Source organism: Zingiber officinale, chromosome 10B (genome assembly GCF_018446385.1).
Source record: "Zingiber officinale cultivar Zhangliang chromosome 10B, Zo_v1.1, whole genome shotgun sequence".
Taxonomy (NCBI): domain Eukaryota; kingdom Viridiplantae; phylum Streptophyta; class Magnoliopsida; order Zingiberales; family Zingiberaceae; genus Zingiber; species Zingiber officinale.
This window is the reverse complement of record NC_056005.1, coordinates 37495781-37521176: the sequence shown is the minus strand read 5'-3', so window position 1 is coordinate 37521176 and position 25396 is coordinate 37495781. Positions and strand designations below refer to the sequence as shown.

The 25396-nt window shown below is 36.3% G+C and overlaps 2 protein-coding genes across 2 annotated transcripts; both read left to right on the top strand.

Moving 5' to 3' along the window:
• The first annotated feature begins 16601 nt into the window (after window positions 1-16601).
• LOC122029641 (hexosyltransferase GAUT11-like) lies at window positions 16602-20419 on the top strand. Its single transcript, XM_042588713.1, has 2 exons — window positions 16602-17014; window positions 18823-20419. Exons 1-2 carry the CDS (start codon window positions 16868-16870, stop codon window positions 20248-20250), a joined length of 1575 nt encoding a protein of 524 aa, XP_042444647.1. The 5' UTR covers window positions 16602-16867; the 3' UTR covers window positions 20251-20419.
• A 1398-nt stretch (window positions 20420-21817) lies between these two features.
• LOC122029920 lies at window positions 21818-23597 on the top strand. Its single transcript, XM_042589059.1, has 2 exons — window positions 21818-23027; window positions 23097-23597. The coding sequence occupies exons 1-2, from the start codon at window positions 22769-22771 to the stop codon at window positions 23345-23347; spliced, it is 510 nt and encodes a 169-aa protein (XP_042444993.1). The 5' UTR covers window positions 21818-22768; the 3' UTR covers window positions 23348-23597.
• The last annotated feature ends 1799 nt before the right edge of the window (window positions 23598-25396 follow it).

Genomic DNA, 25396 nt, shown 5'->3' with positions numbered 1-25396 from the left:
ACTTACTGATACCTTGATGGGATCCCAATTGTATGCACACTAGACATGTAATCCGAGCAAAATTCCACAGCCTCTTCAGCAATATAACATTCGGCTATACACCCTTCAGGACGATTGTGATTTGGCACATACCCTTTCAAGATATTCATGAATCTTTCAAATGGGTACATTTGCCTATACCAAACCGGTCCACACAATTTGACCTCCCGTACATGATGAACGGTTAAATGAATCATTATATCAAAAAAAGATGGGGGAAAATATTTTTCAAGCAAACACAACACTGTCACAATCTCTCTTTGCAAATCATTCAACTTCGAGACATCTATCACTTTATTACATAGCACGTTGAAGAAGCCACAAAATCGAGTGATAGTATCTCTAACATGTTTAGGCAAGACATCATGGATGGCGACTGAAAGTAATTGTTGCATCAAAGTGTGATAGTCATGTGACTTAAGGCCAATAAGTTTCAAGTCTTTCATCGACACCAGATTTTTAACATTGGATGAATATCCTGTGGGGACCTTTATTCCAAACAAAGATTTGCAAAGTTTTCTTTTCTCATCCTTACTTAGTGTATAACAAGCCGCTGGCAAAAATGTTCTCTTCTCCCCCATCTTTGGTGCCAAATCAATCCTCAAATTCATCTCCACAAGTTCTAGTCTTGCAGCTACTCCATCCTTTGATTTTCCAGGAATGTCAAGCAAAGTACCGATTAGACTTTCACATACATTTTTTTCAACATGCATTACATCAAGAACATGTTGAACATGTAGATGTTTCCAATAATCAAGTTCAAAGAATATAGATTTCTTTTTCCAGCATGATACAGTTTCACCTTGCTTTAACTGAAACTTCCCATTTTCTTTTCCCGAACGATAATTAATTCTTTCAACTTGATCCAAAATTTCATGCCCAGTTAATGGTTTCAGTGCGGGGTTAAGCTTTGGGTTCCCATTAAATGCTTTTTTTTGCCTTCGATAAGGATGATTTGTAGGAAGAAATCTTCTATGGCCTGTATAACTCATTTTTCTACTATGCTTCAACCTTGTCAAATATGTTTCTTCACCACAAATAGGACATGCACAATATCCTTTCACAACACAACCTGACATGTTCCCATATGCAGGAAAATCATTGATTGTCCATAGTAAGACAACCCTAAGTAAGAAATTCTCTTCTCGACATCCATCATATGCATCAACACCTATATCCCATAATCTTTTTAAGTCATCGATCAAAGGTGCTAAGTAAACGTCAATATCATTTCCCAGTTGTTTGGGACCTGAAATCAACAAAGTCAGCATCATAAATTTTCTCTTCATACACAACCATGGAGGAAGGTTGTAAGTGATCATCACAACTAGCCAACAACTATATGCAGAACTCATCAAACTATGGGGATTGATCCCGTCTGCTGATAAGGCCAATCTAAGATTTCTAGGTTCAGCAGCAAAATCTGGCCACTTGTGATCCACTACTTTCCAAGCGGGCGCATCAGTCGGATGACGCAAGTAACCGTCAAGTACTCTTTTATCAGCATGCCAAGCTAAATCCTTACACATCTCCTTGTTCCGAAATAATCTTTGAAATCTTGGAATAGGCGGGAAGTACCAAAGGACCTTTGCAGGAACTCCATTTATCGTACCTTTTTTACCCAACTTCCACCTAGACATCCCACATACAAGACAATTAGTCAAATTCTCATGCTCCTTCTGGTATAAGATACAATCATTTTGGCAAGCATGAATTTTCACATAATGCATCCCTAATGCACATAAGCTTTTCTTTGCATCATACAATGATGAAGGCAATTCATTATCATCAGGAAGCATTTCTCCAAACAAACTTAGTAAATCTGTGAAACTTTTGTCACTCCAACTATATTTTGCCTTCAAGTTATACAATTTCACAAGTGCAGATAACTTTGTAAATTTGGCACACCCCGGATATAAAGGTTTATCAGCATCTTCAAGTAGCTTATGAAATTGGTTTGGATTCTCTGCATAACTATCAAATGCAGCATGTACCATATCAATAGGTTCCTCGCCAAAAGATTTCTGTTCATCTTTCATTGAGTTATTGTATTCAGTCTTTTCACCATGCCAAATCCATTTATGGTATGTTAAATCTATACCATTACAACACAAATGTGCCCTTATAATGTCAACATTTCTCTTCTGCAGATTACCACATCTTGAACATGGGCAAGGTATTTCATTCGGATCAGTAGCATTTTGTAATGCAAATTGCAAGAAAGACTCTACCCCAACCTCATATTCATGTGATAACCTATTCTTTGACATCCAATCTTTGTCCATTTTTTATAACTATCAGCCCGAAATGCGTCAAAACCTACCTTCAAAAAACTATACATCATACAACAAGTTCAAAACACAATCTCAAGTACCAAATACTATAATAAAACATTCAAGGTAATAGAGTAATACACGACATAAACCAACCGGACAGAAATGTGTTGTGTGATTTTGTGAGAACTAATTAATAAATAAATGGTGATATTAACAAATCTTGGGTGTACATATATACAAGAGGATCAATTGGAAAGATTATTGGCTAACAAACCCTCACCCTAGTTGTTACAATGCCTCTCAACTTATTTGGTCATGTTATTATCTCAACTCTTGATCTAATCTAATGTTTGCGTTTATGTTAAAAAAATACATGTGTCTTGATCTAATCTAATTATTTTTTTAAAAATATTCCGAAGAAAATTAAATGAGCATAAATAATAAAGATGACATTAATTAATTATTAAAATAATGAGCAAAAAATAATGAACTTCAGATTATGAAATTCAATAAGAGAACAAGCTATAATTCAATGTGCAGTTGTAAAGGATGTAAAAAACATAAACTTGCAGTAGATAAGAAAAAAAAACCTAAAAATGAGCATGAACGTACAAAAGTGTCAACATATGTCTAAAGAGCCAAAGGAAACAAAATTAAAAGTGTATTGAGCAATTACCACAAGAAACCAACTCCGTTCACATGGAACAGAACAAAAAGCCAAGAATCTCATGGAAATGGGAAGAACAATCAAACGGGCAATGTGCGAAACAACTATAAACTTCAATCAGTAATCAAAACAAAAAGGAAGGACTTTCTTCAATTCCCTTCTACCAATTTTCTGTTCCCCCAAATTCCATCTCCGTCCATCAAGTGGCAAGCCGTGCAAGACCTAGAAAACCTATCTGAACACACTATTTCGACCAATAAAAGTGAATAACAAACAGAAATCGATGCTTAAAACCAACACCTTCAGAGATCAAACACCGCAAACTTTGACATATGAGCAGGCAAATGGCATGATGAAACAAATCAAAAAGCTAAAAATAAGAATAAAAGAGAATGTTGAGCTTGCAGATACAAGCATAATGGAATCAAAAGTAGGTTTTAATTTTGAGATAACATTTATGAACGAAGACAAGACCTAGGTTATGAATCTACCTTGACTATGGCTCTAGCACAAATCCAAAGAAGACAAGACCTAGGTTATGAATCGACGGACTAGGAGTGCAACCTTTGTCGAAGAAATACACCTCGTCCGATCAAAAGGTTCCACGAGTGAAAGAAGCAGCAATGGAAGGTCAAAGGGCCTCGTCGAACTCAGAAACCCGCTCACCAGGGAACGAGAGGAGCACACCGTCGTGGAGGAAGATCTAGGGGAGGCGTGAAGAGATTGTATGAGGAGAGGGAAAGAAAATTGCCTTAGGTTCGGGAGCGCGAAGGAAAAACACAGCGCCGAAAAGAAAACAGCGAGGGAAAGGAAAACAGCGAGGGGGGAAAATGACCAAATTAAATTACAACGATTTTTTCAAAACTGTTGTCGTAGCCGCTAAAAACGCAGATAAAGACAACAGTTTATAAAACCATTGTAAAAAGTGTTGTCATTTTAAAAAAATATTGCTCAATGACAACAGTTTTGTCAAAACCGTTGTCTTTTATATTTAATGGGGAGTTCAAAGACAACGGTTTTGGCAAAAACCGTTGTCTTTGAGCAAATACGCAACGCTTTCTCTTAAAACCGTTGTCGTAGGGGTGTTGTCATTTGTAGTTTTTGTTGTAGTGTGGGCTCCTTCTTATCATGAGTGTCTTAGTCTCCCTGTGTTTAAGATATTGAATGCCCACTAATTAAATAAGTTACTGACAACTCACTTTAATTAATATCTAGCTCCAAGAGTAGTACCACTCAACCTTATCGTCATGTCGGACTAAGTCCACCTGCAGGGTTTATGTGACAATCCTTATGAGCTCCTTAAGGGGACATCATCAACCTAGATTACTAGGACACAGTTTCATTCTATAATCAACAACACACCATATAAATAATATCATTTTCCAACTTATCATCCCTATTGATTTAACGAGCTAAATCGCACCCTTTGATAAATTAAAGAAATAAATATTAAGTATATGTGCTTGTTATTATATCATGATTAAGAGCACACACGTCTATAATAACAGAGGTATTGTTCTTTTATATAGTCAGTATAAAAAGAAACTACTTTAAATGGTCTTGCTCAATACACTCATAGTGTACTAGTGTAATTTATTAGTCAAGATAAACTAATACCTAATTACACTACAACCACTCCAATGGTTTGTCCCATTCCATCTTGGTCGTGAGCAACTGTTTATAATTTATAAGGAACTGATAACATGAACTTCTGTTTGTGACACCACACACCATGTTATCTACAATACAAATTAATTGAACAACTACACTTAGCATAAATGTAGACATTTGACCAATGTGATTCTTATTTCTAAATAAATGTTTATACAAAAAACTATGCTTTTAGTATACATTCCAACATGACCTACTTGACTCTTCTTCACATCAAACTAGTCAAACCTTGAATAATCTTCCTATAACAGATAATTACACCTACAATCTCCATATATTGTCAAATATCAAAACTCAAACATCAAGACTCAAGCTTGAGCCAACTCAAACTTAGTCAAACAAGTCAACCTTGACCTTGGAAAATTGCATCAACAATCTCTCCCTTTTTGATGTTTGACAATACATTTAAGTTAGGCTAATCCCATAGCCTCAACTTTTTCTTCTTGCCAAAGCATGAATGGGAGTTTCCTTCATTCCCTCCCTTTCCAAGGGGGTAGCCTCCCCCTTTGGGTAATGAAGGTTTCCTAACTTAAATCCTACACTCTCCTCCTTTGGCACATATCAAAAACTCTCTCCCTAAAGAGTTACCTACATGTTGTTCATAACCTCACTTGTTATTCATAACATCATAATTAAGGTCTCACACCCTTCATTGTGTCCTAATGCTCATCCTAAAGCATGCATAACAACGAAGGTTTAAAAATCTTCCATTTGGTTGTTAAAAAAAATCATGTCTTTAAGGAATAGCTCCCTCTCAAAATATGCTCCAAACTTCTATCATTGCACCAACAATGAATAGAGTTCCTAAACTTTTAGAAAATCCAAAATTTTGAAGTTTTGAGGTTCAATAATCAAATTGAATGCAAACCTCATCCTTAACTTCAACTTAGTCTTTCTTTAACCAATCCTTCTTTATTTCAACAATAAAACTACCCTTGAATGCTTATCTAAGCACTCCTAGGGTTGGGAATGGTTAACACAACTAAACAAGGCTTATTCAACTTAAATAAACTTATTTAAGCTGAAATCAGGGTCTTAAGCGCTTAAACAAAGCTCTTAATCGCTTAAGACCAGTTGAAATTTAATCAATTCCCGAGTGTTAATCGATTGTTGTAATCGATTAAGACCTTTAATCGATTGTTGTAATCGATTTCGTGAGATACTATGCAAACGGGAATTCACTTAATCAATTAGCCTAATTGATTAGAGTTGGTAATCGATTATTGTAATCAATTACGATTTCTGATTTATGAAATTCAATCTTGTCTGAATTTCAGAAATATCCCAAAAATTCTATAAAATTTTAAAAATTATGAAAATTCTTGTAGATATTATTTAAGGCATATAATATCATGGAAAAAATAGTTTTATAAGAAAATACATCTTATTTTTAAAAATTGACACAAAGTTAGAAACTCTTAAAAACTTCAATGTTTCTTCCAAGTTTGTGTTTAACTATATATTGGTGATTCTTATCAAAAGATAGCTTTCACCAAGGTTTTCCAAAGTATATTTAAATTTATTTTCAAAACTAAATTTTCAACCATGATCTTTCAACTAAATGCACATGACTTGTACATTTGCTTTCCTCATGATTGGATAAAACATAACTGTGTTTTGATGAAATTAAAACTTAAAAAGATGCACTAAATTAACATCTTGAGTTTTGTTCATCCTCCTAATATCTCACTTGTCTCTAATGTGCACTAAAACATATACAAGTTACCTTATGGTCTTTTTAAGATGTAGATTATAGTTTTATCCTAAACTAAGGGATCATGCATTCCTATCTGCATATTTTAAAATTGATCATCTACCTAGAATGTCACTTGTTGATATATGTCATTGTCCTTAATTACAAGAAATTTAAAATAATGTATGATGATTCATGACATATATCAAAATGAACATTTTTCAAAAGGAAAACTCTTTTAGCTACATGATGTATGTATGACATGGTATTTTTATATTTTTCATAATAAAAATGAATGTGAAATATGAAGTCATAGCATATGATGGACAACCAATCATGGCAATTTAGCATAAATAAATATACTTAGATTATATATCTAAGTACTTTTAATAATTTGCTAACTTAAAATTAATCTTAGATTGCACTCATCTTCCTAAGACAATGCAAAAATCCCAACTTGACATTTCTTTTACTTTTCCTATTTGTGCCCATTTTAATTAAATCTAATTTCTCAAGTTTTGGCACATTTTACTCTTCCAAGGAGTAAACATTTAATCCTTTTCATTTTAAAGAAGTACAACTATCTTGAAAATGGATCCAAGTATCAATTTTACCAAGGTTGGGTTAACTACCCTTCTAATTTGAGTTGACACTCTCTAGACCCATCTAGGGGGTAGAGAATACACTCCTTGGAACCCAAAATCGATTGGTGCTCCTTGGGTGTTCAAGGTACTCACTAGGGATAACTTCCTAATGACCTTCGTAGGCTTCTTAGAAGCCTTGATCATGCTAGACTCCTCTAGGTCAACTCTAAGGATATCTTCCTTTGTGACCTTCTTAGTGAATTTCATAGGCTTCTTAGAAACCTTAGTCACGTTGGTCTTCTTAAGGTTAACTCTAGGGATGACTTCCCTTGTAACCTTGGCTTGACCCCTAGACCTAGGATTGACTCCATAACTATATAGAACCATATGGTATGATGCCACATCCTTCTTGTCTTTAGGTTAATATCCCAAATCTCTATGGACATTGGATGACTCTTGTCTATCTATTCCTAAACCTAGGTTTTGTACTTTTGACCCTTTGACTTCAATCACCAATTTCTTAAGGGTCTTTTCTAATTTCTCTAGTCTTGATCTCAAAATTTGGTTTTGATTTCTTAAATCTTCAAATTTTGATTTTTTATTAAAATTTTGAGTTTTCTTATTCTTAGGCATGTGTCCAAATCCTTAGAGTTGTTGAGTAATTTATTATCTACCTTCCTAGCCTTATGTATGGTACTTTTGGCATGATAAGCTACATATTTTTCTTTAATCCTATCATGCTTCCTATTTTCATGATAAATTATATTAAAATGAAATAAATTATTTCTAGCATGTATTTTATCATGACTTAAGGGAGTAACATCTACAAAAGATACCTTGGGTTTGCTCTTAAGAGCCCCCCCTTGACTTGTGCTTCCTTCTTTAAGCTTGGCTGGTTTCTTTCCTTTTGGACATTGACTCCGATAATGTCCACTTTGATTGCAAGAGAAGCACACAATGTGCTCCTTTTCTTTGTGTATCGAGAGACCAACATTCTTTGGCTTCTCCTTGCCCTTTGGTGTCGGTTGACTCTTCTTCTTGATAAACTTTGGATACTTACTCTTGTAGTGTGTCCTCTTTCTCTACACTCAAAGCAAATGATATAACCTTTATTTTTACAAATTAAAATATCTATACCTTTTCTTGTAGGGGGTGGTACATGATCCTCCATTAGATTTTTCTTGATTTTTGGAGGTGGCACTATCTTCCTCTTTATTTGACCTGGACGAGGAAGCCTTTTCTTCCTTCGTGTCACCAAATGACACTTCCCCTCAATCCTAGAGTTGAAGGCCTCTTCATTTTCATCCTCATGTACATGGAACAAAGAGTATGCTCCCTCTTTTCCTTTAACATTGCACTCTCCTGAGGATGACTCTTCTTGAATTTCTTCTTTTGATGTTGAGCACATCTTAACTTCGGATTTCTCTTCTTGTTGATTCAATGAGTTGCCCTCTTTGAATTTTTCTTGACTTGGTGTAGCGGAGGGTTCTTCATGGATCTTTGCCAACTTGCTCCATAGCTCCTTGGCATCTTGATATTCCCCAATTTTATAGATAATAGTGCTAGGCAATAAGCTAACCAATACTTTGGTCACTTTATCATTTGCAGCACACCTTTTGACTTGTTCCTCGCTTCATTTGCTCCTTTTGATGATTTTTTCCTTTGCCATTCCTCAGAGCCTCAAATCCTTCCATTAGAACAAATCATTACTCTATCTCCATCATGATGGAGTTTTCAATTCTTGATTTCTAAGAATTGAAACTTATCATTGTAAATGGTGGTGGCCCTCATGTCGAATTCGAGTCCGTCTCGAAATTCCATCTTGAAGTTGAGCTTTTGAAATCTTTGACTTGTTGACTTTTGTGCTTCAACTTTTTCTTCCTCTAGCTCGTTGCCCTTTCTAATGATGAGTCCAGTGAAGAGCGGCCTCGCTTTGATAACACTTCATGGATCACTTCGGAGTTAGAGGGGGGGGGGTATAGCTTTCACACTTTGTCAATGATGATGTGCAGCGGATAAACTTGATGCAAAGCTCCCTAATGCTAACAAGATGGATTTATTTGGTAACCACCTCAAGAAGAGATGACTAATCCAAGAATTTGGCCCTCATGCACACTCTCCACTATGAAACACTCATTCTCAAAAATAATCTGAAGGTGGAGAAGCATCATAATAGCTCACATACAAAGAAAAACAAGAAGAGGAAAATACAAGCTAATACAAAATGAAATCTTACAAGATTACAATCATGAAACCCTAGCTTGCTTCTTTTTCTCGTTTGGGAATGCCTCTTTACCTTGAAAGCGCAGCAACACTTGTCTCTAAGAAGCTTCAAGAATCGACAGTGATGATCTTTGAGCTTGGCGAAGAGAGTGGGAGAGAAGATCAGTTGAACAGTACACGCGAAACCTTTTATCAGGTGCACAATAGCTAGTTTTCAACCTTAAACGATTACTCTAATCGCTTAAGGGTTCTTAATCGATTAGCCGAGTTGATTAAGAACCTTTCTATTTATGCGAGAATAGGTCGTAAGTGATTAAGCTTCCTGCTTAATTGCTTACTAAACTCTCTATGCCTTTTATGTTATCAGTTCCTTATAAATTATAAACAGTAGCTCATGACTAAGATGGATAGGAACAAACCATTGGAATAGTCGTAGTGTAATTTGATATTAGTTTATCTTGACTATAAAATTACACTAGTATACTGTGAGTGTATTGAGCAAGACCATTTGAGGTAGCTTCTTTTTATACTGACTAAATAAAAGAACAAGACCTCTGTTATTATGGAAGTGTGTGCTCTTAATCCTAATATAATAACAAGTACATATACTTAATATTTATTTCTTTAATTTATCAAAGGGTGCGATTTAGTTCGATAAATTAATAGGCCCGATAAGTTGGGAAATAATATTATTTATAGTGTGTGTTGTTGATTATAAAAGGAAACTGTGTCCTAGGAATTTAGGTTGATGATGTCCCCAAGAGGAGCTCATAAGGATTGTCATGTAAACCCTGCAGGTGGACTTAGTCTGACATGACAATGAAGTTGAGTGGTACTACTCTTGGAACTAGATATTAATTAAAGTGAGTTGTCAGTAACTCATTTAATTAGTGGACATTCAATATCTTAAACACAGGGAAACTAACACAATCATGATAAGAAGGAACCCAAAATGTAATTTGGGATTGGTGCGGTAGTTCAATAATAGCTCTTTAGTGATATGAGTTATTATTGATGAACTTGAGTTGGGTGTTCGGGGCGAACACGGGAAGCTCAAGTTCATTGGGAGACTATAACCAATTCCTCCTCTCGGTCCCTATTGTAGTCTCTTATATATAGCCTTATATCCACCCAAAGCCTAGCCTCTTAGCCCATGCTAGGGGCCGGTAACTATCCTTGCTTGGAGCCAAAGCAAGGGGCCGACCAAGCCAAGCTTGGTGCTTGAGCTAGGGTCGGCCAAGCCTTGCTTGGTGCCCAAGCAAGGGGTCGGCCAAGTGTGAAAAGGGAAGAGGGAATTTATTAAAAATAAAATTTTGAAAAAATCTTTCCTTTTATATTTCATTCACATGATTTTAAAAGAGAGTTTTAAATTTTAAAATCTTTCCTTTTATAGATTTTCTACAAAGAATTAAAAGAGAGATTAGATATCTTTCCTTATTTGTAGTTATCTATAATATGAAAGAAAGATTTTAATTTTTGACAAAACTTTTCATTTTTTAACCATGATATAAAAGGAGTTTTATTTTTATCTCTTATCTTTTATAGATATCCATATAAGGATTTAAAAGAGAGATATTTTAGTTTATAAAATGTTCCTTTTATAGCCAACCACAAAAGGAATTTATAAAAGAGAGATTTTAATTTTTGTTTAAAATCTTTCCTTGTTTGGTTTTACAAGAGGTGGTCGGCCATTAAGAGGAATTAAAGGAAGTTTTATTTTTGTTATAAAACTTTCCTTTTTTGGATTCACCAAGGAATATAAAAGAGGGGGAGAGGGTGCCTTCATTAGACACACAATATATTCTATTGTTCCTCTCCTCCATCCTTAGTGGCCGACCCTACCTCTTCTCCTTCTCTTCTTCATTGTGGCCGGCGACATCTTCTTTTGTGGAGCACTTGGTGGCCGGTAGCTTGGAGGTGAAGAAGTAGAGGAAGGAGGCATTGTTTTCTAGCATCCCTTAGAGCATTGTGGTGGTGGCCGAAACTTGGAAGCAAGGAGGGCTTTGGTGGTTTTCTTCTTGGTAGATTGTCGCCCACACGACATCCAAGAAAAGAAGAGGAATACAATAGAAGATCAAGAGGTTGTTGCTTACAAAGAAAGGTATAACTAGTAGTTTTATTCCGCATCATGCTAGTTTTCTTTGTATGGATTTTGAAATACCAAACACAAGAGGCTAATGAATCTAGGCTATCAAATTTATGTTTTCGATTTTGTGTTTCTTTTGTTTTTCGAACTTGTGATTCGATTGTTCTTTTTGGTTAAACCTAGGGTAACTATAAGGAAATTAAATATTGAATTTCGTTGAAAGGCTTTGTTTAGGAAGTGGTGGTTGCTCCCATATCCAAGAAGGTCTAGTGCCTCGCCATGTTTAACCTGGAAGCCGATCTTTGAAATTAATATTTAATTGAATTTGTAACATGCATGGGTGGATTTGGATCAATAATGTTAAGCATCATTTGTGATCCAAGTCTAAACCACTAAGAGCAGATAAGTTGAATTTGGAATCAATAATGTTAAGTTCTGTTTATGATTCCAAATTTAATTTATAAAGAACACAATAGGTTGTTAGGAATGGTTCAGGACTTGTACAAAATTGTTGTACAGGGGAACCAGTATGATATTCTGATAACAACCAACAATTGGTATCAGAGCTAGGGTTTGTCTCTGTGTGTTTGGTTTTCAGTTTAATTATGCACATGTCATACATATTTTAGGCAGGATAATAGTAGGATATGCTAACTCAGTGGTTGCAGGCTCCAACTATTATAACTTAATGTGATTGTGTGTGATTGGACCATTGGACATGTCAAGGGCATTTTATTGTGTGTGCATGATTGTATTTATTAAATACAGTAGGAGCTGTATTAGCCCTAGGATTTTACATTTTTTGTTCGATCTAGACTTCATGTACATTCCCTTGAGGAATATAGGATCGATATATGTAAAATTCTATTTTTGTCATGGTTTGTATCCTTGCAAGACGTGGTACTATTGGAGCACCAGAGGCGCAACAGAAAAGGAAGCTCGATGGACCCGATGACATGAACCCTAGGGCTGGTAGCACACGGAGGACAGTGATGGAAGAAGCCATAATAGTTGAAAAATTAATTTCCATATTTATTACTTTTATTTACTGTGATGTGTGTGCGCATGTGATGTGTGCTTGCATGATAAAATCCTCATCTTAAAAAACTAAGTGGGAGAGGGATTAGTAAATAAATTCCACGGTCTCCATTACTGGTTTGTAAGTGATGCAACTAACTTGCGTGTTGGCTCTGAGTGCCTCCCTCCACAACGGATGAGTTTGTTTGCGGATCACTAGATCAAACTTCCTTTATGGATGATTATAGGAAATTATTTAGGAGCGTGTGATCTTCTCCAACTGAAGGGTCATAATCCTATTTAATGGACTAAGTATCAAGTAATGGTATACACTTAGACACATTTAATAGTATCCTCCCTAACGGAGTCACTGCTATTATTTGTGTGACCAAAGGGATACCAACTATTAATTTTATTTGTCATAAAGTTATGATGACAAGATAATAAAATTAATGGGTAAAACCTCCTCTTATAAATGTTGAATTTGTATATGTCCACACTAACGTGGCATGCAAAATTCACGGTGTTTTGAGGTGTTGGTAAATTTAAATAATATTGTTTGAGGAATCAATGTTATTCTAAATTTAGAGTCTTGACCAAAAGTTTATTTTGTGATTCTTAGGATGTCTTTCAACCAACTAGCTATTATACTGAAAGAGAACAAACTTACTAGTCCCAATTACATAGATTGGAAAAGAAACAGGGACATTGTTCTTATTGCTGAAGGCTATAAGTTTGTACTGTTAGAGGTCTGCCCTAATATGCCTAATAGTAACTTTAGTGAAGAGGAGATTGAGAATCATAGGAAATGGGTAAAAGCAGATGAGATGACGCGGTGTTACATTATGCCTTCAATGTCAAATGTGCTGCAACATCAGCATCAGGACTTACCAACTGCTTATGATATGATGAACAATCTCAAGGAACTCTTCGGACACCAGAGTCGGGCTGCTAGGCAAGAGGCAATGAGAAAATTAATGACAGCCACCATGTCACAAGGGACACCTGTAAGGGATCATATCCTAAAGATGATGATTTACTTGAACGAGATACAAATCCTTGGAGTTGAAATCGATGGAGAAACCCAGGTCGATATTATTCTCCAAATGCTACCCAGAAGTTTTGAGCAGTTCCGCCTGAACTATAATATGAATAAGAGGATGTATTCATTGGCAGAACTACTGACAGAACTTCAGGCAGTAGAAGGGTTATTTCGTCAGAATTCTCAAATTCACTTTGCTGAAAATGTTTCTATTTCTAAGTCGAAAGGCAAGAAGAAGAATAAGAAACAAGCTGGCTCGACAAAGAAGGTGAATAGATCTCTAGGTACTGGATCGAAAGTTGGAGTAAAGAAGTCGAAAGACAAGTGCTTTATTTGCAAGCAAACTGGACATTGGAAGGCGGACTGTCCTCGTAAGAGAGAGAACAATAAAGGTATATCTTATTCTCTAGTAGTTGAAACATGTTTAGCGGTGTTATCTACCAGCACCTGGTGTGTAGATATAGGAGCCACTGATCATGTCTGCAATACATTGCAGGGGTTCCAGGAAACCCGGTGACTATATGAGGGAGAGATAACCGTCTACATGGGCAATGCTACAAAAGTGGTGGCTGTTGTAGTGGGAGACGTCTACTTATCATTCGATAGGAATAGAACTTTGGTTTTAAGAAATTGTCTTTATATACCAACTTTTAGAAAGAATTTAATTTCAGTTTCTAAATTATTTGTGGATGAATATTCTATTTCTTTTGATGACAAAGTAGTTATCAAGAAGAATAGGGTTATTATCTGTTCTGGTACATTAGTAGACAATTTGTATACTTTAAATCCAATTTCTCCCACAAAGCAACAAATGGAAATTAATAACACATCTTCTAATTCTAATAAGAGAAAGGAATCTTCGGAAATGAACCAAACATATCTTTGACATCTAAGGCTTGATCATATTAACTTAAGTAGGATTCAAAGGCTAATAGCCGATGGACTCTTGGGTTCATTAGTGTTGGAAAACTTTCCAACTTGTGAATCTTGCTTGGAAGGTAAAATGACCAAGAGACCTTTTAAGGCCAAGGGGTATAGAGCCAAAGATGTATTAGAACTGGTTTATTCTGATTTGTGTGGTCCTATGTCTATCCAGGCAAGAGGTGGTTTAGAATATTTTGTCTCTTTCATAGACGACTATTCGAGATATGAGTACATTTACTTGATGCGCCGTAAGTCTGAATGCTTTGATAAGTTTAAAGAGTATAAGGCTGCTGTGGAGAAACGTCATTGTAAAAGTATCAAGACGCTACGGTCTGATCGTGGTGGCGAATACTTCTTTGGAGAGTTTAGGAATTACTTATCAGATGCTGGGATTCAATCCCAATTGTCTTCACTTGGTACACCCCAACAGAATGGTGTGGCAGAACGAAGGAATATGACTCTTATAGAAATGGTTAGATCGATGATGAGTTATTCAGAATTACCAAATTCATTTTGGGGATTTCACTTGGTTTCGCTCACTAGGATTTTTCTTCTGCCTAGCTTCACTCACTAGGGCTTTTCACCTAGCTTCACTTACCAGAATTTTCCTTTTGTCTAACTTCACTCACTAGTGCTTTTCACCTGACTTCACTCACCAAGACTTCTCATCTGCCTAGCTTCACTCACTAGGACTTTTCTCACCAAATGTTCGGTCAACACTGATCCACTTGGATTTTCTTCTTCTGCCAACCTTTTCGTTGGACTTGCCCTTGTCTAACTTCTAGTTAGGACTTCCCAATTAAGTATCTAGTCAATTTTAACCTACTCGACTCTTCTTCATATCAAACTGGTCAAACCTTGACCAATCTTTCTATAATGGATAATTGCACTTGAAATCTCTATATATTGTCAAAAATCAAAACTTAAACATCAAGACTTAAGTTTGATCCAACTCAAGCTTAGTCAAACTGGTCAACCTTGACTTAGGAAAATTATACCAACACCATGGACATAGAGGGAGGTAGATACAAGTATATAGGCATTAGACGTATGGTGGGGTAAATTCCAGATGATCAGTTCCTAAGAATCGATCACTGACCATTACGCGAGAAATGCTATGCGCCCATCATCTGAGCTATACCCTAAGGACTGGTTAAAATTTTATCAACCTATTTAAAGATGTGTCCACGCGGGCTGACTTGCGACTAGCGTGGGTCAACTCACGATGGGTTTGGATTGACCTACGAGTTGAGAAAAAAATTTATCCAAAACTTAAAACTAAAATAGAACATTCAATGAGCTCATGAGTTTAACCCTCCTAATCTATAACCAAAACATAGAAATTTTGATATTATATATATGTTTCAGGGTGACTCGTGTTCTGGCTCATCTAACCTCTAATTTGAATTTTAAATTAAAATCAACACCCTTAGTATTATTTGTTTTTCGAAATTAGCATCAACCTGATCTTTTTTTTTTTTGATATGATTAAATAGTGATATTAATTTTTAAAAATAATACCACACTATTTATTGTATCATGAGAAATATTTAAAATAGTTTAGGAGAAAAAAATAGAAAGACGGAGAATTAATTGGGTAAAGAAGGGTAAAACATGGATCATTTTTTAGTAGGGATGAGCGGTTAAATCGAATAAATTAATCAAATCGATTCAATTTAAAAATTTGGTTCGATTTATTTGAAAATTTAAATTTTTTTTTAAAATTTTTTTGTTAATTTGGTTCGGTATCGATTTTGAATTTTTTTATTATGTTAAATCGAATTGACCGAATATATTGAATTTTTGAACTAAATTAATTTTTTACATCATAAATTTTAGAGCGAATCAAATTTTATTAAGTCAAATTAAATTTTTTTAAAAAATTGATTTATTTGATTTTATTAAAAATTTGATTTGATTTAATTTTTATCAAAAATCGATTCGATTTAATTTATTTTAAAAAAAAATCTATTCGATTTTAATCGAATACTTATTTCTATCTTTGAGCAATCGGAATCTTACGTGTGCCTTTGTTTTGTTTTGTTGTTTTGTTTTTTATACCCAATTGCCGAAAGTTTTATGACTCTCCGATTTCAGTTTTTATTTATAGGGAAAACAATTGTGCCCACTCAGCCGCTGTCGTGAAATCACGTACATAATGCAGATCGCACAACGCATTATCAGGCCGCTGTACTGTTCACACTGCATTTCATGGACAATCCCTAGCTCATCAATGGGTTAAAATAACTGAATCCTAAACCGTAGAATTTATTTAATCCCTACCAACTCTTTAGTAATCTCACCAAATCTAGTAAATCGGACGGCCAATACTTGCCCATCAACATCATGATCTATAGGTCCGCCCGCCTGCAGGTGATTCATCTCGTCAAAATCTCCCTGCTTCCATACACTTGCGCGTGATCGCTACCCGTGCAAAACTCCGATCCAAATCGCCTCCTGAGCTTCGAGGCTTCGCCTTTCTCGCGCCGCGCTGCTCCTCCTCCCTATTGGGTTCTGTAAGTGCTCTCCGGTGGATCGACAGTCGATATGGGAGGTGTTCGGGTCCGATTTGAGCGGTTGATACGCTGACTCGGCGTCGGTGCGCCATCTTACCGAGAAGGGTTTGGGGTTCTGGAACGTGTGACATGCGGCGTAGGGCGACGGAGTTCCGGCGTCCATCGAGAAGGCGGATCCCCGGCTGGATCTGGTTGCTTCTTCTGATTTCTGTCACGGCGGGGATGGTTCTCTTCTTCTTCCAGCATCGCCAGGACCAGGTTGCCACGCCCGTTCAGGTATATTTTGTTTTCAAATTAAAGTATCTTGCCTTTTGGGTCAGTCTTAGGAAGTGATTGGTTACATTACTGTTAGATATACAGTCAATAAAGTCTGTTGCTTTGATCTGGGTTTTTAGCTATATATATTTGCATTAATTGGTTAAACCAGGATATATGTTGGACATCTTGTTTGGAACCAATTCCAAATGTAAAACAATTAGAGTTCTGTTTTAAACAAGAGTTGTAATTTGAATTTGTTTGTTTTAATTTGAGGTATAAAATATAAGATTTGTGATTCTACCTTTTATGTTAGGAATCATAGATTATGAGTTTAGTTTCTACTAAATTATTATATTGGTCTGGATTTTGGTCAAATTTCTAAATACCAAAAAAATTGAAACAATATAGTTGTAATTCTCATCAATTCGCCAAATGTGGATATATGATATCAGAATTAAAGTTCAAATTCCATTGAGCCTCATGAATCCAAACGATCTGAATTCAGTTGGGGTGAACACTAGGTAGTGCATAAATCATTTTTTGCTAGGTGAATCAATAGATTCCATAGATATGTTAAACTTGTTTCCTATAAACATTATATTAACAATAATTGGATGGATGAACTTATTTACAAATGGGAACCAGAACAACATATAGTGGTTTGAAAATAGTTTAATGAAACTAATACTGTCATGTAAACTCATGATTCTCATGATATATTTGATATATGTTATAGTGAATCTTTTGGATAACAACAAGGCACTTGATATAACATCATTCTTTCAGAATTAGTTATTTCAAGACAAAATATTAAAATAACTTTCAGAAGATACATCCTGTCACAAGGTCACTATTTGAGAGGCAGCAAAATATTTATACCAGTAAATATTGATCTCATCATTTTCCTGGATGACTCTGATCTGATTATACCAAAGTAGTTTGAAGTTGAAACATTTGAATTTGATCCATGCCCTACATATAATTATTGATTTATGATGGGTTTGGTTTTTGTGACATTTTATCTGATCTATTGGATTTTTAGAACCTATTGAAAGGGTCAGGAATGCTGTTTACACCCTCCTAGTTGATTCACTTCCTAGTTGTCCATAAAAAGGCACAGTAATATATTGTGATATTTTTGGGGCTTGTGAGTGGAAATACTACTTCAAAGATTTAGGTCATTTATATTTGATTGATGGGTCTGGTCCTTTTTTGTTTTAAATAACTGTCATGGTCAAGGTTGTGATGCTTGATGCTCTATTTTTTGCTTCTTGGATTATTGTGGTCTCTCATTTACTATTCCATACCTATCAAAGATTTTATGAGCTGTAATAAAATTCTAGTCTACATAACCATGTCAACTTCTGAATTAAGTTGGTCCAAGGATTGAGCATTTTTGCTTGCCTTACGCAAGTTATTCTTTTTGACTAAACTCTAGTTATCCTTCACAATGCTGACTTATATCTCCTAAAACCATATTGTTTAGATGTAAATATGGTACACTAATAAGCATATATTATCTTTATAGGGTATCCTAAATTTTAGTTGGTAATTCTTACATTAAATTTGCATTTTCATTGTTCAACTGTTCTGCTACTTGGACAATTTCTTGTTCTGTGTTGTCCAGTTTTATGCAGCTTAAGCTATTTATTTTTTATACGAATGCGAGCAACCCGTGTTATGATAGATTTTTTTTTGGGTCATGATATCATCGAATGAATTTGACCCTGCAAATTTGTTTGTCTGATATGAGTGTTCTGTAACTATTTATAACTTCTCTATGCAACTCAGGACTTCATAAGTGTTTTTCATTTTGAATTTCACAGGAAAATATTCTAGATGCTGAGGAAGAAATGCGTGCAACTTTAAATTTCACACAAGAGCTTTTGAGCAGTAATTCCTTTGCTAGGCAACTTGCTGAGCAGATGACACTTGCTAAGGCGTACCTTGTCATAGCCAAAGAGCATGATAACCTTCAATTTGCTTGGGAGCTTAGCTCACGAATAAGAAATTGTCAATTGTTGCTTGCCCAAGCAGCTGCTGGGAAAGTAATCACTCAGAAAGAAGCAGGTCCTATTATCACTCAATTAGCACAGTTAATATACAAGGCCCAAGACTCCCATTACGACATAAGTACGATAATAGACACATTGAGGAGTCATGTGCTTGCGCTGGAAGAGCGTGCAAATTCAGCAATAGTGCAGAGTGCTGAGTTTGGTCGATTGGCTACGGAAGTTGTATCCAAGAGTCTTCATTGTGTAAGCATAAAACTCACTGAGGAGTGGTTTAGAAATCCTGCACATCAAAGACTTTCTGAAGAGGTGAGGAATTCTCCTAGGCTTGTGGACAACAACCTCTATCATTTCTGTATTTTTTCAGATAATGTGTTGGCAACTTCTGTTGTCATAAATTCAACAGTCTCAAATGCAGATCATCCTCAACAGCTTGTGTTCCATGTGGTGACTGATGAGGTCAACTACTGGGCCATGACAACATGGTTTCTTGGAAATGACTTTGGAGGCTGCACGATAGAAGTACGGAGCATAGAAGAGTTGTCTTGGTTGAATGCCTCATACTCTCCTTTAGTCAAGCAGATGGTTCAGGATGGTTCAAAAGGTTCAATAGGGGAAATGAAGTATAAGAATATGATATTTGGATTGTTGCTGAAACATTTACATTTCTACATCCCACAGATACAACCCCTGCTCGAAAAGGTGGTGTTCCTTGATGATGATGTTGTGGTGCAGAAGGATTTGACTGCTCTATACTCGGTGGAATTACATGGCAATGTTATTGGCGCTGTGGAGACTTGCCTAGAGGCATTCCATCGCTTCTACAAGTATATCAACTTTTCTAATCCAATTATTGGTTCAAAGTTTGATCCTCAGACCTGCGGGTGGGCATTTGGGATGAACATCATTGACCTCATAGCATGGAGAAAATCTAACATTACTGCCAAATATCACTACTGGTTGGAGCAGAATGCAGACAAAACACTTTGGAAGGCAGGGACACTTCCTCCTGGTCTCCTTACATTTTATGGTCTGATGGAACCCCTTGATCGGCGATGGCATGTATTAGGTCTAGGGTATGACTCGGATATTGATGATAGGTTGATTGAGAGTGCAGCTGTTTTGCACTATAATGGGAACCTGAAACCGTGGCTAAAGTTGGCTATCAGAAGATATAAACATTTGTGGGAACGGTACATTAATTTCTCTCATCCGCTTATTAGAGATTGCATTGTGCGTTAAGATGCTGTGAGTCTAACACATTATTCCTTAAAGGTCTTTGACATTCTTATATTCTTAGTTAAAGATCTTGCTTTATACTCCATTTTGGAACTGTAATTTAAAGAGGGAAAGTCAGACTCATCTTGTAGAATTCAAGAGTTCATGTTGGAGATATAATAACTTATTGTTAGATCAGATGTATTCTGATGTGGAATTTTAGCAAAAGTAGATATTCTTGATTTTGCTGGTACAAAGTGAAGGATCGAGAGGGAATGATAAGGAAAACTCTTTTCTTTTCGTAACGACTCGTAGAACAAATATCAAAGCGATAGTGGAAAACAATACAAAAGACTCAAGTGGTTACTTGATTTGGAATCTACGTCGACTTCTACTTCAAGACCTGTGATCCTTGATCGCACTATTGGGTAATTCACTATAATCTTTTTTTCCAAAATTCCAGAAAGAAGCAATTCGTACAATGAATAATATAATATAGTAACAGCCTATTATCTTATTGAAATTAAGAACAATGCAAGCTATATAAAATTATACCGATAAGCAGTAGATGATTAAGCGTGTTAGCACTTCTTAGTGTAGCAGCTTGCACGTGGAGTTGCGGTGCAAACAGTTGAGTCACGAGTAGAATGAGATAGAGTAATGTTCAGAGAGTTGTCTAGGCTCGGTGCTTGAGGCTCGCTTTTATAGGCGTTCATCGGTCGATTGAAAAATCGTTCGGTCGATTGATCTGTTCGGTCGACCGAACTCTCTATCGATTGACTGAATACTGTGCTTTCCTTCTTCGCTGAGATCCAATCTTCGCGCTCATTAATAGCATTTATTGTTCGGTCAATCGATCACCTTGTTCGGTCGACCGAACAGTGTAGTTTCCCTATTTCTCGAGATATACCATTAAATCTTCGGTGATCGTTCGGTCGACCCATCCTTGGGTTCGGTCGACCGATCAGCCTGACTTTTTTCTTTGCTTTGGCTCGAGTCTACTCTTTGCCATGTCATCATGGTTCGGTCGACCAATCCTTAAGTTCGGTCGATTGATCAAGCTTTGACCGGACTTGCTTTGTTCTGCCTAGTTCGGTCGGCCGATCCTTGGGTTCGGTCGACCGATCAGGCCAGTTCCTGCAAAACAGAGTTAAATAATATATCCCTGTAAAATAAAGTTAGGACAATAATATATGAATAGTAAGATGCATGAGTAGTATTTGACAGTAGAACTGTTTTGATTTCAACTTAAAAACCTTCTCGGTTTCTTCAGTTGGGTCAGCGACCTAGGGTTTGTTCCTTTCTGGAGCATGACTTCACTGTTGTTTCTCCAGTTTCATACCTCAATTTACCTGCCAAATATTGATACTCCAAATCTGTTTGGACTTTCTCTGCTCAGTGTCTAATCCCTAAGCTACTAAGACTTTTCCTGCAATACTACATTAGCCAATAGCAATAATAGTAATACAGAACCATATGGTAAAACTAAACTTAGAATTGCCGAGATTCACTGGTCCGGTCGACCGTGCGCGGTCGACCTGAAATCATCCAATCAACCTTGCTTGGAGTTCACTCCGCCAAGACTTTTCGTTAACTAAGGTTACCTCCCCCTAGAATTTTCTCCATTAGGCTTCAATCACTTGAACCTAGAGTTACCTTCCTCTAGCGTTTTCTTCACTTGACTTCATTCACCAGGACCTAAGGTTACTTCCTCTTAGGGTTTTCTCCATTTGACTTCACCCACCAAGACTCAACATTGGATCGGTCTACCAGGGATTTGATATCGGGTCCTCCAAACCTATTGAATCCACCTGGCTTCCATGATATACTGAGATTTTTCTTGCCTAGCCGCAACTAGGACTTCCTTTGCCTAACCGCAGTTAGGACTAGTCGCTCGGTTAGCTTCTCACCCTTGTCTAGCTGTGACTAGGATTTCCCTTGATCATACTCATTTAAATATATTTATCGGCCATTAAAACTTTAGAGGTCGAATACTAGAATCAGTCTGCGGCTCTTTATATTTACTGGACTTGTTTCTTTGTGCCCATTCTGATACTGCAATTATTAGAAAAAAGTTATATAGTGGATTTGAACTTGGCTTCCGTGGAGTGTAGCAAAGTTGATTCAAGAGAGGGCACATATTTAACATTGTTTCTTGAAAAATAGAAATCTCTCTCGCGATAAATTTGCTTGGAGAAATGGGGACGTGAAATGAATGAGCTGTTTCTGAAGGGATCAGATTCATTCACCACCTTTCTAAAGGAACAAGACAGCATGGAGTGGGAGCCCATATTTGGACGTTTTGTTCTTCAAATGGCGACTTTTTAGTCATCTTTTTTCTCCTCCAATAATTTCCCTTTGAGCTGTCTGTTTCTCTCTATCAATTGGATGAGATTAACCCTCAGGAACCCTCTAAGTCTGTCTAAGGAGCGCACTGACTTGTTCTTTGTATATATATGTATATATATTTCCAACTCTCAGAAAACTCAAAACACCAAACCATTAACTGATCTCTTCAATTTTCTCTGCAACAATTAATGACATGGGAAATCATGGAGAAGGTGACAACCCTAATTGCTGCTGCCGTTTCCACCCCGAGCAAACGATAGTGGGAGTGTGTGCTCTCTGCTTGAGAGAAAGGCTCCTGGTTTTGGCCGCCAATTCTGAGCAAAAACCACTGAAGCAGTCCAAGTCCAGCGCCATAATTGGCAAAGTATTCGCTCTGCCTTCCTTCTACCTCTCTCACGCCAACAACAAATTTGATGACGAGGCTGCTTCTGCTTCCATCTCCAGCCTCGAAGGTTTGCCAAAAATTCTTTAGAGGCATGATATTTTAATATATAAACTAAGTGGAATGTGTTTGTGTTCAGAATCGTTCATATCGATCAAATTTGAGGAGAATGGGCACGCATCATGGTATAGTAACAGAAGCATACCATCCTCCACTGGCTTGTTCATTGATTGTACAAAGCACAGAAGTAGCAGCAGGAGCATGGCGGAGCACAGTGATGAGACGGTGCTGAAGTGGTGCGACAGGATTGGTCAATTGGCAAAGTACTGGAAGAACAAGAAGCAGAGGTCCATTAACAAGACATGCAAGAAGAAGCAGCAGTGCAATTAGCAGTTGTTATGATGTTGAGGTGGATGAGAGACTGATGAAGAAAGAGCACAAGAAGGAAGAGGTCCTGAAGAAACAAACACAAAGGAGTGGATTTAGTTTTAGTTTTAATTTTCTTCATTAGTTTTATTTTTAATTATATCATGCGCATGAATTCTTGTTGTTGGAAAGATCTATAATGAATGGGGTTAAATCATGTTGGTGCGTTAAAACATTGAATAAAAGCCATCTGATCATAATGTCATTCACATAATATATTTTGTATTAGAAATGAATGGTTTAATGTTCTAGGTCTAGTCCATCATCATTTATCAATATCATGATATTTTCCTATTCAACCTCACAAAAATTGCAACAAAATAATAATAACAATAATAATAATAAATATGTTTCAAAATATTAACAAAAGGCGACCTGGAAAGCATGAGCTAGCCATGAGTATTATATTGAGGAAGAAGAATATGCTCCAGCTATGAGTTTCTTGTCATTTTTCTTTTCTTTCGATATAATAATAATAATAATAATAATAATAATAATAATAATAATAATTATTATTATTATTATTATTATTATTTTTAAATAACAGATTACATTGGCCAATTCGACACCATGCTTCTATTTTCCTCAACACGACAAGGAAACATGATAAAGTTAATTAGGTACCAGACATGCACGCACATGCAGGTGCGAGGGCTAGCCCACAAAATTCGAAAATATGGATAAGTTACTCTCGGGCCAGATCTGATATCTTAGATTGGAGTGGGACGGGTTGATTGATGCATTTCTAAGCTGTGTGATAATTTGTTCCCTAAAGGCGTCATCATATGGTTGCGTGATCAATTAGTCGATGATTGATAGCTCAAATTTCTCTTTTATCTGGTAGCGTGATCTGTAGGTCTTTCAGATGGATCTAGTAGTTAGTATTTGAAGTGTTATAAATCATGAATTCTAGAATTTGAATCTTGGTTAAATTGAGATAAATGTCTCCCTTATGTACTAGTCATTATTCCAAAAGTTAGTAGTTGTCCGTGATTTACTTCCTCCGTGTTGACCTGAGATAAATTGACGAAGATATTAAGATAAATATATTCATTTTTTATCATCATAAGAGCGTGACCTGTAGTTCTATGGTAGATTTATCCTTATTCCAGGTAATAGTATAGTGACAGTGATTTTTTAATTTTTCAGTCATTAAGCATCACGTCCTAACTTTAATGAATTAATAGAAGAATTTTACTTAATAGATAATTTAGGTAAGGACATTTGGCTGATAGTAATTTCTTTAATGATATTATTTATATGTTTCCTCTCTCCATTTTTCTTATGCGAATATCCAACTTGTTAGGCAAAGATAGATCAATTGTTTGAATATATCTTAGAATTCTATTGTAAGCATTTTTGTTTAACATAATTTTATATCAAATCTAATGATGATATTTTAGATATAATTACATTTAAATTGTTAGAATTGGTGGTGGTGCAATTTGAGCACCGACAGAATGATGGTATAACATCACTTTGACAAACTCGAAGCTAGAATTAGACTCTATCTTTTTAAGAAGAATTTGCCCCACATATCGTATTCAGGGAACATGACAATCATCTCTCAAGATATAATGACTTTATCTTGTAATAATAGCACTGTAAATCCAAGACCTTCGAACCGAAAAAACTTCTCAAACTCTCTAAATGAAAGTACGGAATGCAATGCTTGATTTGCTTTGAATTGGAATGAAAAATCAGAATGTGAGAGATTTTATTTATATAATTGAAAGGGTATTGTTAGGACCGATGATCTCGGCTAGAGAGGGGGGGTGTGAATAGCCGCCCCAAATCCTTCGCGTTTCTTCCTACGATTAGGGTTAGCGCAGCGGAAATGAAACGTAGAAACGAAAGGGAAGAAAACAAACCTCAAACTCGATGGATGTAACGAGGTTCGGAAGTGATACTCCTACTCCTCGGCGTGTCCGTAAGGTGGACGAGCCCTATCAATCCGTCGGTGGATGAGTCCCCGAAGAACCGGCTAATAAGTACTCCTTGTGGGTGGAGAAA